At 43.9% G+C, this 12765-nt stretch overlaps 1 protein-coding gene across 2 annotated transcripts in view; it reads left to right on the top strand.

The window, feature by feature from the left end:
• Nucleotides 1-12765, top strand: part of mprip (myosin phosphatase Rho interacting protein) — an 86212-nt gene that overhangs the window by 37731 nt on the left and 35716 nt on the right. For both annotated transcript variants that reach the window (XM_034707199.1, XM_034707201.1), the window contains exons 8-9: nt 4286-4412; nt 7241-7345. In XM_034707199.1, the coding sequence (XP_034563090.1) occupies nt 4286-4412; nt 7241-7345 (232 nt within the window). The remainder of the gene's footprint in view (nt 1-4285; nt 4413-7240; nt 7346-12765) is intronic.

The raw sequence follows: 12765 nt of genomic DNA, 5'->3' as shown, positions 1-12765 counted from the left end.
TCACAGCACCAGATCTGATAGGTTTCTATTCTAGTCAATGTGTTAACTTCCACTGGATCCACTCCGTTGCGTTCCGGCTGCGTCTCTGATCCTGCAGGTCGGAGTCCTTCGGATCAGATACACAAGACTTCTATTTTTGCCGGATGCCGGAGCACGACGCATCAATCTCAACAGAGCAGATGGAGCGGGACAGGAAGTCAGGTTTCACCAAAACAAAATGAAAACATCCGGTTAATTTTCAGAATAAAACACTCTGTGTTATCACCAGATCGTATTTCACTTAACTACAACAACAAACCAAAGTCATGATGAGCGGAGCCAGGCCTGGAGTCAACAGGTCAGAGGTTTTCAGAGGACCAGAAAGACAACATGGATGAGGAGAGGAGGAGGAGGAGAATCCTTGATTCAGTGATTACCGCAGGAAAACCTCGGTCACATGACTCCAGCTGTCCGGAGGTCCTGCTCAGTGCTGCGTTCTGAAAACGCAACAGGTGGGTGTTGACGGATGAGAGAGCAACGAGCTGGACCGCAGCGGACCAGAGACCAGACACGGAGCTGGTGGAAGTCCTGTGTTATGTGGCCGTGTTTGCTCACAGAGCTTCTTGTGCTTCTCTACAATCTCAGAGCGGCTTTCGTCCAGTAGTTCCCAAAGTGTGAGGTGCGGTCACTTAACAGGGGGGTGTGCGTGCAGCCAGGGGAACTTGTTGCGTGAAACTATTGGGTGTTGACGGACGAGAGAGCACGGAGCCGGACTGGAAGTCCCGTGTAAAGAAGTGCCTTGCCTGACCACAGCTAACATTTTGTCCATTCATGTGCACAAACATTTCAATATGTCTAAAAGATTGCCCAAGAGTTTCTGTTTTTAAATGTGTATTAATATAGACATCATCCTCTTACTGAACCTGACGGGAAGGGACTGATTTCTGAGAACCAACTGTTCTGGAAATAGTTGAGCCTCTGCTTTAAACACACACACACACACACACACACACACACACACACACACACACACACACACACACACACACACACACACCCACACACAAACACACAAACGCACACACACACACGCACATGCTCGTCCATCTCTTGTCGTGTGGTTTTCTGAGCAGGGAGGAGTGAGGCCTGTTTTCGGTGAGAGGGAGATGAAGTTATTCTCTGACGTAGTTTTTTTCTGACAGCCTCCCCTCCCTCCCTCCCTCCGTCAGATCTCTCCTTCCTTTATTAGCCATCTCTCTTACTGTAAGCTCACACTGCGTAAACACACTGCAAACTTTCCATTCAGTAACCTGCTGCTGGAAGTGAAGAGGTCAAAGGTCATACACACCCCAAAATGGGTGAGGCGGGGGTCATCTTTTTCCTTCCATAGTCGGCTTCCTGCTCGGTTCAGCCCCCCCCCCTTCATGCCAGGAGAGAGAGGGAGGAAGAGGAAGAGGAGGAGGAGTGGCGACAACATGCCTCATAAACATCCCGGGTGTAACGGAGCCTGTTTGTAAACCCTGTTTCTGCATGAGTTCACTTTTAGATGCTGTCTGAATCCGTCACTCTGTGGACTTTAGTTAGACGAGCTAAAGACACTCCCAGCATGTGTTGATGGATTAAAGAACCTCGCCGCCTCTCTCCTCAGCGACAGAACTCTGGGACAGTTTGATAAGACCTTCCTGCAGCTGGTCTCCCATGAACCTCTGTGAAATCTATATTCTTTCATTTAACTGGAGCCAGTCTGGGACATCACGTCAGATTTATACGTCCTACAGTGGGCGTTTGGCCTCAAACTGTCCTCCTCCTCCTCCTCTCTCTTTTATTCCCTTTTAAGGACCACAGCTTTAACCGAAGAGTCCCCAAATAAGGGCAGCATTTAGTCTGAAGAGTAATCTAATATTCCCTCTTCCTCTCTGTGATGGAGAGTCTTCCTCCTGTGTGGGAACGTGTCAGAGCTGACAGAGGGAGGCGCAGAGATCATTGTTCCCCTCAGATCAGGATCACTCTGTTCAGTCATGATGTCCAGGATTGGCTCTTCATGTGTTGAGACAGGTGATTGAAACTTTTAGCATTATCAATCAATCAATCAATCTTTATTTGTATAGCGCCAAATCACAACAAACGTTATCTCAAGACTCTTTTACAAACAGAGCAGGTCTAGACCACACTATGTCAAATTATGAACAGAGACCCAACACCAAGACAGGGTAAGACTCAGTCTGACCCCACCTTAATCCACCATGAGCATTGCACCTCACAGTATTTAGCTAGTTACAGTGGAGAGGAAAAACTTCCTTTAACAGGCAGAAACCTCGAGCAGAACCAGACTCATGTTAGACAGACATCTGCCTCGACGGAGTTGGGTCTGGAAAGAGGAGAATAAGAGAGAGAGGGAGCGGTGATAGTGATGAGATGAGTAGTAGTAGCTGTTGCCGCTGGAGTCCAGCACGTCTGTATCAGCTGGAGTCTGGAACGTCCACAGCAGGAGGACGTCTACGGCAGCTCAGAGGAACCTACGAGACAAGGGAGCTCAGGGACTCCAGAAAGGTCTATGGTTAGTAACTTTAATGGGACAGGCAGAGTTAAAGTAAGTGATGAGGGGGTTGGGGGGAAGGGGTGAGATAGGATCCCAGTGTGTCAGTGCACCAGTTCCCCCTGCAGTCCAAGCCTATAGCAGCATACCTAAGAGCTGGTCCAAGCCTGATCCAGCTCTAACTATAAGCTTTATCAAAAAGGAAAGTTTGAAGCCTACTCTTAAAGTAGAGAGGGTGTCTGCCTCCTGGACCCTGACTGGTAGATGATTCCATTAGGCTGGTTCAGCAGATGAATTCTCAGTCAGAGCATCACAGCATGTGTGCACTTGTACAGCACGCTTAGCTTCCCCTCAGGGTGTCCCACATAAAGTAAAGGTCTTTGAATACAGCTGACACTTCATCTAATTACATGATGACAGATAAAGTCTGTTTCATTGAGGACACTTTGAATATCCTGAGCTTTCCATTTTTAAATCAATGACACTTTAGAGTTATGGCCCTGTCACAACTTGACGATTTAGTCAGTGTATAAAAAAATTGGTGAGTACCCTGGCTTACGTGCCGTAATGTATAGGTACATTTTGTATAAGTTAAGAGCACGCTGAAGCACGCTGGTATACGTCGTAGTACGGCGAGTATGCAGTGTATGGATCATACGTCTGGCATACGCCTGCCATAAGTTGAAGGTGTGTTCTGTGATGGTTGACACACGTTCACACACGTAGAGTTGTGTGTGTGAGTGTGTGAGAAGCCTTGGAGCCCTCACTCAGTGTCAAACAGCAGAGCCTCTGAAACAGAAGCTGAAGCCAGCATGTCAGAGTCTGCTGGTGTTCAATGATAAAGCTGCTGTTGTTGAATTCAATGAAGTTCAAAATGTGACGTTTTAGAAAGCACTGCAGTCAATAAGTGTAACTTCTCTTTAAAGAGCAGAGGCTGTGTTCCTGCTGGTTTCACTCCTCTGACACTCTCCACGCCTCATCATGTTCTTACAAAGAGAGACTGCAGAGTTTTTAATAACACACACCTTTTTGAATCACCAATGAAGAGCATCTCATTTCACATTAACGAGCTGCAGCCTTTTTAGACACTCTGTCTGTGTTATTACGCTGCAGCACGCTTTGCACAAGTGGACTATAGTTGGGCATAAGTTATGAATATACTCTGTATACGCCTATCATTGAATTATTATTCAGCGTATGTCAAGGTAAGAGGCATTTTGATACGTCAGGAAAACGCTGGCTAAATCGTTGTGACAGAGCCATAAGACAGATGCATTCATCTTGTTTTTCGCTCTGCAGCAGCTTGGAGTCGGCCTCTGATCACATGAGAACTTGGAGGTTGGAGGCTCTGGCCCTCACAGTGGTCTTGATCATCTCTTGTAGTGACCGGTGCCATGCTGCATGTTTGAGATCAGATAGAAGTCCTGCAGTCTGAACCCAGCCGTGGTCTCCTCTTCCAGCTCTGCACGTCTCATTTTCATCTCTAAAAATCCTTCAAACAGCAGTCTGATGCAGTACACAAAGATCAATGTGACGAGTGTGTTGGTGGTCACTCATGACGGGGATATCGTCTGAGATGTGTTCGTTGAGTTCTGTGGTTGGTCTGACATTCACAGTTCATCAGAGGCTGAAGCAGCAAGAGGAAAGAAACAAGTGTTGAGTTTTGTTCCTCCACACAGGGGGCCACATCCAACACAACAGTGAGTTCATTATCCACTGAAATTAATACTATGTTTGTGTGTGTGTGTGTGTGTGTCTGTGTGTTTTCAGTCGCTCCGGCGTGATTGAGAAGTTGGAGGCGTTGGAGCTGGAGAATCAGGAGAAGATGGAGGTGGAAGAGTCGGGGAGCAGTGGAGTGAGACAGGGACGGAGCGAGCAACGACGCTTCCAGAGAGAGGTAACACAAATGTGTGTGTCTGTGTGTCTGTGTGTCTGTGTGTCTGTCTGTCTGTCTGTGTGTCTGTCTGTCTGTGTGTCTGTCTGTCTGTCTGTCTGTCTGTCTGTCTGTCTGTCTGTCTGTCTGTCTGTCTGTCTGCATGTGTAACACAATTGGAAACATTGATTGGAAAAACATCACACAGCAGCAGATAGAGCTCGCTTTGGACCTCCTCCTGAACTCCTCACTTTATGTTCCCCACATCCTCATCCCTCTGTCCTCTGTGTCCCTCCTCTCTGTCCCTCCTCCTCTCAGTCCTCTCCCTCCCCTCCTCCTCTCTGTCCCCTCCTCCTCTCTGTCCCCTCCTCCTCCTCTCCGTCCCCTCCTCCTCTCTGTCCTGTCTTTGTTTTGGATGGAGGTCAGAGGTCATCAATGTGTGCTGTGTTCATTTCCAGTTTCCTTTCTGTGGTAGGATTCCCCTGATGATTACTCTTCCGTTTCCCACCCGACCCTCAGAGCCGGCCCTCAGTAACACACAGCCTGTACACAGCAGCACACACACTGACTCTGATTGACACTCTGGTAGTTAGATCTCTGTCAGTCCTCCTGTTTTTACAGTCCAACTGTAAAAAGTCACCATGCTGAAGTGTGTCAGAAAACCTCAGATTGACCCCCTTAGTTCCTTTACCAGGTTTAGTTCCTGGGCCCGGTTGTTTTCCAGAGGAGGACGTCTTCTCACTTCTAGAGTTGAGTAAGTCAGGGAGTGAGGCTGTCCTTACAGTGTTTGTTCAGTCTGAACCATCAGCTGTGTTTGTGTTTTTAGAGGACACAACCTCTGCTGATAACTCAGCTCCTGCAGGACTCTGTTAATAATCAGCACTGAAGGAATCTTCACTTAGGGACGCTCGGTTGGTGTTAGCTTCAGCTCAGCTCCCTCTTGCTGACCTAAGTGTGTGGAGACATTGATCATCAACATTACTTGTTTGACTTTAAATCAAAGATAAATTCGATAAGGATAATTATCTTGATATCATTTTTCTCGACATAGATATAAAAAATGTTCGATAAAAATTCAATATAAATAATCATGTAATTACACCCCCCAGCCACTTAAAATGGAGGGGCGAACAGCCAATCCTGTCGCAGGGTAAGAGGTAGGCGGGGCTTAAAGACGTTTGGAGCAGAATGTAAACACAGCTGAGAAGAGCGACAGCGACACTGAAGAAAAGTCAAAACCTAGCAGCTCAAAGCAGAGTCGTTAGTCTGACACTGAGTCGACTCTGAGTTAACTATTAACTTCATACACTTCATTAAATCTACTTTCAGGATGTGGGGAAAGGAAGAGCACAGAGACTACTTCTGCTGTGAACATGTTTAATGTCCAACATGAACGTAGGACAACTGAACACTGAATAACCGTGATGCATTCACTGCACTGTGGGAAACTACACTGATACACAGTATACAATTTGATATATCTTTGTTGTAAATTTAAATCAAACTATGGAAATAACCTCAACCTGAGAAAAATAAGAATCTACAAACTGAAATTCACAAAAATCTCATCTTACATTAAAGGTGACATATCACGCTTTTTTCATCAATATATATTGGTCTAAGAGGTCCCCAAAACATGTCTTTAAAGTTTATGCTCAAAAAAACACTTTGAAATCAGATTTTGGTCTGCCTGAAAAACACTGTTTTTCAGTCCTCCTCAGAACAGTCTGTTTTCTCTCTGACCACGCCTCCTCGGGAAGTGGATGTGCCCTCGGCTGTCCAGCACGTTGATCTAATGTTTACATGTTGGCTGAATATACACGGCTGCTCAGAGATCGCGTTACTTCAACCCTCTGAATCTGATCCAGAATCTGATCCTGATGGAGAGGCGCCTGCAGCAGGACCTTTCTGAAGGATTGGTCACAGATTCTGTGTTTCTTGTTGTTTTATTTATCAGTATGTTGACGTGTGTCTTGGTACACAGCTACAGCTATGAACATGTAGCTATGTGTCTATGCTAATTAGCGCTAGCACTTATCCATGATAAATAAAAATCATCCACTAGATCTTCAAATCTGCAGACGTGGGGAGTAAAACCGACCTTTGTGTTTATTAAGACAGCCTACAACTAGCATGCCTCCCTCCTAAGCTCCTTGTTAGCACACGTGTGCAGGTAATGAAAAACGGAGGGGGGATTCAGTATTATTTTATACAGTCTATGGGCTGAACAAGCTCCGAGCTCTGACTCCGTGACAGACCGGATATTGTTGTGACGTAACAAAAGCACTGAAGTCTGAAACGGCTCGTTTCACACACATTTACAGAAAGGTGGAGAAATCAGAACAGGGACAGAATGGATTTTTTTCATTCTCAGGGGGTTTGTAGACATGCCAGGGAAACATATTTCAGGTAGAGAACCATTAAAAAGTCCATTTTGCATGATATGTCACCTTTAAAGACCTGCTTCCTGTTAGCACCGTCAGAAATGATGGATTCAAGAAGCTCATCAGAAACTAAATCCAGATACAAACTAACAAACTGTCTGCTTTCTTCAACTTTCACTCAGGAGCAAAAATCTGACTTCACATTTAAATGAAATAATGGTTTGATATTTATCATGATAATTATGGATATTGACTGATATATTTTATAGTGATAACATCATTTTCAGAATCGCCCAGCTCTAGACCAAATTAGAAAATGAACAATGAATGATCTGTGATGATGTCTGTCGTCTTTGGCTTTCACACACTAACACTCATAGGTAGAAAGTGTCATGCTGTTGATATACACATACATTTGGTTCATTTTGTGATAGTATGAAATGTAAAATACGTGTGTGTTTCGTTTAGGATCAGAGGCGTGACGTGGATCAGGGTCTGGATTTCCCCTCCACTCTGCCCCCTCTAAGGAGAGCCAAGTCCCTGGACAGGAGGACCACGGACTCTGTCATGACGGTGAGTGTGAAACAGATGCTCTCTGCAGCGTGGTCGGTCTCTGCTCTCTGATGCGGAGAGGAAATGATTCCTGGTTGCCGTCACTTAACCTTTAGCTTGTGTTGTGAATCATGTACATACACAGCTGGACTCACAGGAGCTGCTTTGGTAGACTTATACTTGAGGTACTTATAATATGACTAATAATATACTGGAAATCTGGAATCAGTGTTGCTTCCCAGTCCAGCTGTTTGTGTGAACGACTGCAGCAAACAGCATTCCTGAGAGCTCAGATACGTTAGAGCGGACCACAGATGAGACTTATTATTCTCCTTGACGTCAAAGCTTCATGTGTTTCTCAGTGATTTGATTCAGTGTAGGTCAAACAAATCAAAGGGCTCAAAGTGAGTTTAAGATGTGTTCAGAACTGAAGTGAAAACACTTTCTGCCTTGGATTACATTTCATCTTTCCTCTTTATGTGCACTCAAACACTGTCTGGGTTTATGACTTACCTGGAGGTGCACACAGCTCAGGCTCACTACAGACAGATTACATTTTAATAAACAGTCTGGAAGGATGCTGAAATAACTCCACCATGATGCATATTTTTAATAACTCATGATCCGTCAGGTCTGTCTGCGAGAGGGCGGGGCAGCAACTAAACATGTTGATTTATTGGACAGAGTTGGGCTCCTCCATCTCCAATAAAACCTCAGGATGTCAGGAGACTCACAACTCTGAGAGGATTTCACAACACACACAGAGTTCATGCTTGGTTAAATATAAATCCACGCACATTGAGTTCTTGAGCTTGTTCTGCTTGTGGTCTCAACATAACTGAATCCTGGTTATCCTGAGAAACACTTGATGAAGGGCTTGTGTCTACTGGGCCTTTACTTTAAAGACAATCTTTCAATCTTTATTTGTATAACACCAAATCACAACAAACGTTATCTCAAGACTCTTTTACAAACAGAGCAGGTCTAGACCACTCTAGGGCTGTCAAAATTGCTCCAAAATGACGTTCGAATATTCGCTCTAAAAAAACCCAGAGGTTCGAACCATTTGAATATCTATATTTGCGCATTATGTCAATAACAGGTGGACAAACTAATACAAGGAGACATAACTACTTGTATATGTATTTTTATTTAAGATATAACATGCCTAAAACATACCTACACATTACAAAACAAGTAAATGACCTAATGGTCTATACCGAAACAATTTGAAGACCTCTCGCTCGCTCGCCCCCTCCCCTCTCTGTGCGCAAAGCGCTGAGTGAGTGCTGAACAAGACTTGTGCGAGCAATTAAAGGTCCTGACTCTTGTCCCTAATATAGGCAGGCTTCATTCAGTGATTGAAGCAAATATTATTAACATTAATTGAAGTTAAAAACGAAAAAGTAGTCCACTTACATTCTTGGCGCTTGTCTAAAAAAAAAGAGGAAAAACTGCATTTTATCCCAGTGTCACTGACTGTCAGGCTCTTTTAGTCCACTGTCAATGTAGGGTCTTAGGCCTGACAGGTTATTTGTCAAAAACACAAGACAGTCCACATGTGAAGAGGCCAGTGCTGATCAGACAGTCCACATGTGAAGAGGGCAGTGCTGATCAGACAGTCCACATGTGAAGAGGCCAGTGCTGATCAGACAGTCCACATGTGAAGAGGCCAGTGCTGATCAGACAGTCCACATGTGAAGAGGCCAGTGCCGATCAGACAGTCCACATGTGAAGAGGCCCGATCTCTTTTTATTCACTGTATTCCCAACGGAGGAAAAGACAGGTTCAGAGCGCACTGAGGATCCGGGGACAGAAGGATTTCTCTCTGCAGTCTGTTTCACGCTGTTCATGTGCGACTCCTGTGACCTGTCCCTGACCCGTCATGCAGTGCGCCCACTCGCAAAGCAGCCGCTGATGTGTTTTTTTCCACAGTCGAATATTCATTTTCACAATCGAATCTCCGTTTTTTTTTAATATTCAAATAAATATTCAAATTTAGAATATTCGTTGACAGCCCTACACCACTCTATGTCAAATTATGAACAGAGACCCAACACCAAGACAGGATAAGACTCAGTCTGACCCCACCTTAATCCACCATGAGCATTGAACCTCACAGTATTTAGCTAGTTACAGCGGCAGATTCCAAAGGAGAGAGGCCTGATAACTGAAGGTTCTACCTCCCATACTACTGAGACTTTAAGTACGACCAGCAGGCCTGCATGTTGGGAGCGTAGTGTTCTAGAGGGGTAATAGGGCACTATGAGCTCTTTAAGATATGAAGGTGTCTGATCATTAAGATGTTGATGTGCTGTTTTTAATCTTCACACCTGAAACAGGGTTTCAGGTTTCAGGTCTCTCGATCAGGCTGCCGTTTCATCCCACAGTCCTCACCAGCTGTGTATGAAACTCCAGCAGAGGAGGTTGTTAGAAACAGAAGCTGATTCAGCTTACGAGAAGGACTGGGTTAAAGTTAGCTCTTCTAGTTTTGAAATAAAGCAACACTCCACCTTCACCTCAGAGGCCTGTTTGTTTCAGTGTGTTTCAGGGAGTCGGACAAAGCCTCTGCTGTTCTGTTAAGCTGCATGGTTCAGGGTCAGCTTCAGTGCCAGGTCTTCAGCTGTGTGAGGGGAGGTCAGTGGGTTGTTTTCGGGCAGCGTTTGGTAACCGAGTTAGCAGAATTACAAATTGTGAAATCTCTTTGGAGGCCGACGACTGCAGTGAAGATCTGCTGGACTGGAGAAGCTGCTGAATGAAGTGAGAAGAGAAACTTTAAACACACACAGATCTGGGATTTAAAGTGCAGCACGTCTGTCCTCAGGAATATTTGAACTGACAATTTGACAAAATGTAGGGTATAACATACCCTCCTGAAATTGAATCTGTGTGACCTCCAAATATATTTATTAGAATTTGTGCAAGTGCAACCTTTGTTTCCCATTTCTCTATAAAACATTTGCTAAAAGCAAGCGGGGGTTGATTAGTAATAAGTAAGTATTGCACGTGTTGCAGGAAGCTGTTGGACTGATTTTGCGTACTAGTTTAGAATATTCCCACACTGCTGATGTTTTAGCCGCTGTGTTGCTTATGCTAAGTTACAGCTGACATAAATAATGGGGGTGAGATGATTGTCAATCCTGGATCAGTTAGAAAATAACCAAACAGTTCTGATCCAGAAATTGAGATTGGGATCATGACATTCCTCGTGTGAAATGAAAAAAATGCATATTGGAGTTGTGGTGCTCCTACATTTTTTGAAATTGGGAGCACCAGTGCTACCAAGTATAAAGGTTCATTTCAAGCCCTGCAAAAGATTCAAGTCAAAACCCAATCCAGTCCCTCTCCTCCCTCCTATCACTCTCTACCAGATAGAATTAAAATTGAAATACTTCAACTCTGGAGTAAGAACCAGCAGGTGCTGAAAGTCAGGTTTCATATTTAGAAATGAAAGAGCAAGAAGAAGATATGAAGACAAAAAGTAAAAGAATTGGGTCATACATGATCTCATGGAGTGTGTGACACCTCCAGCTCTGACCTCTAACCTCTTGGTTAATTATAATCTGAAAAAAAGAACTTCAGACCAAGATTAAGGTGAACATTCAACTGGGAGTGATTGTATTGAAAGTCTGTGTAAAGCAGCAAATGGGTATGAATTTATATATATTTATACAGGTACTAAAGTATCATGATACTTTAGATTTATCCAACGTCTTCATGTTCAATCAGATATGGTCAAACCAAACATCATTTAAAAGTCTCTGATTCTGGTTTCCTGAAAAGAACTGACAACAGCAGTTTTAAAAATCAGTATCATGATTTATTTACTTCAGCATCATCGCATTATTGTCATTAAATCACAGTAACATCTGTTTACTGTTGTTAATGTACAGTAACATCTGTTTACACATCTGTGCACATTTTGAACTGCATCACTGGTTTTGTAAATATTTGTAAATGTACTTATTTAGTATATACACTACCGTTCAAAAGTTTGGGGTCACTTAGAAATGTCCTTATTTTTGAAAGAAAAGCACTGTTTTTTTTCAATGAAGATAACATTAAATGAATCAGAAATACACTCTATACATTGTTAATGTGGTAAATGACTATTCTAGCTGCAAACGTCTGGTTTTTAATGGAATATCTACATAGGTGTATAGAGGCCCATTTCCAGCAACCATCACTCCAGTGTTCTAATGGTACATTGTGTTTGCTAATCGCTTTAGAAAGCTAATGGATGATTAGAAACATCTTGAAAACCCTTGTGCAGTTACGTTAGCACAGCTGAAAACGGTTTTGCTGGTTAGAGAAGCTGTAAAACTGGCCTTTCTTTGAGCTAGTTGAGTATCTGGAGCATCACATTTGTGAGTTTGATTATACTCTCAGAATGACCAGAAAAAGAGAACTTTCATATGAAACTCCACAGTCTATTCTTGTTCTTAGAAATGAAGGATATTCCATGCGAGAGATTTCCAAGAAACTGAACATTTCCTACAACGATGTGTACTACTCCCTTCAGAGAACAGCACAAACAGGCTCTAACCAGAGTAGAAAGAGAAGTGGGAGGCCCCGGTGCACAACTGAACAAGAAGACGAGTACAGTAGAGTCTCTAGTTTGAGAAATAGACACCTCACAGGTCCTGAACTGGCAGCTTCATTAAATGGTACCCGCAAAACGCCAGTGTCAACGTCTACAGTGAAGAGGCGACTCCGGGATGCTGGCCTTCTAGGCAGAGTGGCAAAGAAAAAGCCATATCTGAGACTGACCAATAAAAGGAAAAGATTAATATGGGCAAAAGAACACAGACATTGGACAGAGGAAGATTGGAAAAAAGTGTTATGGACAGACGAATCAAAGTTTCAGGTGTTTGGATCACACAGAAGAAGATTAGTGAGATACAGAACAAGTGAAAAGATGCTGGAAGAGTGCCTGACACCATCTGTTAAGCATGGTGGAGGTCATGTGATGGTGTGGAGCTGCTTTGGTGCAGGTAAAGTGGGAGATTTGTACAAGATAAAAGGGATTTTGAATAATGAAGGCTATCACTCAATTTTGCAACGCCATGCCATACCCTGTGGACAGCGCTTGATTGGAGCCAATTTCCTCCTACAACAGGACAATGACCCAAAGCACACTTCAAAATTATACAATAACTATTTAGGGAAGAAGCAGGCAGCTGGTATTCTGTCTGTAATGGAGTGGACAGCGCAGTCACCAGATCTCAACCCCATTGAGCTGTTGTGGGAGCAGCTTGACCGTGTGGTCCGCAAGAAGTGTCCATCAAGCCAATCCAACTTGTGGGAGGGGCTTCAGGAGGCGTGGGGTGACATTTCTTCAGATTCCCTCAACAAATTAACAGCTAGAATGCCAAAGGTCTGCAATGCTGTAATTACTGCCAAGGGAGCATTCTTTGATGAAAGCAAAGTTTGAAGGACAA

The sequence above is a fragment of the Notolabrus celidotus genome, chromosome 18 (assembly GCF_009762535.1).
Source record: "Notolabrus celidotus isolate fNotCel1 chromosome 18, fNotCel1.pri, whole genome shotgun sequence".
In the NCBI taxonomy this organism is placed as follows: domain Eukaryota; kingdom Metazoa; phylum Chordata; class Actinopteri; order Labriformes; family Labridae; genus Notolabrus; species Notolabrus celidotus.
Note: the sequence above shows the minus strand (reverse complement) of the source record. Positions and strands in the feature narration are given on the sequence as shown.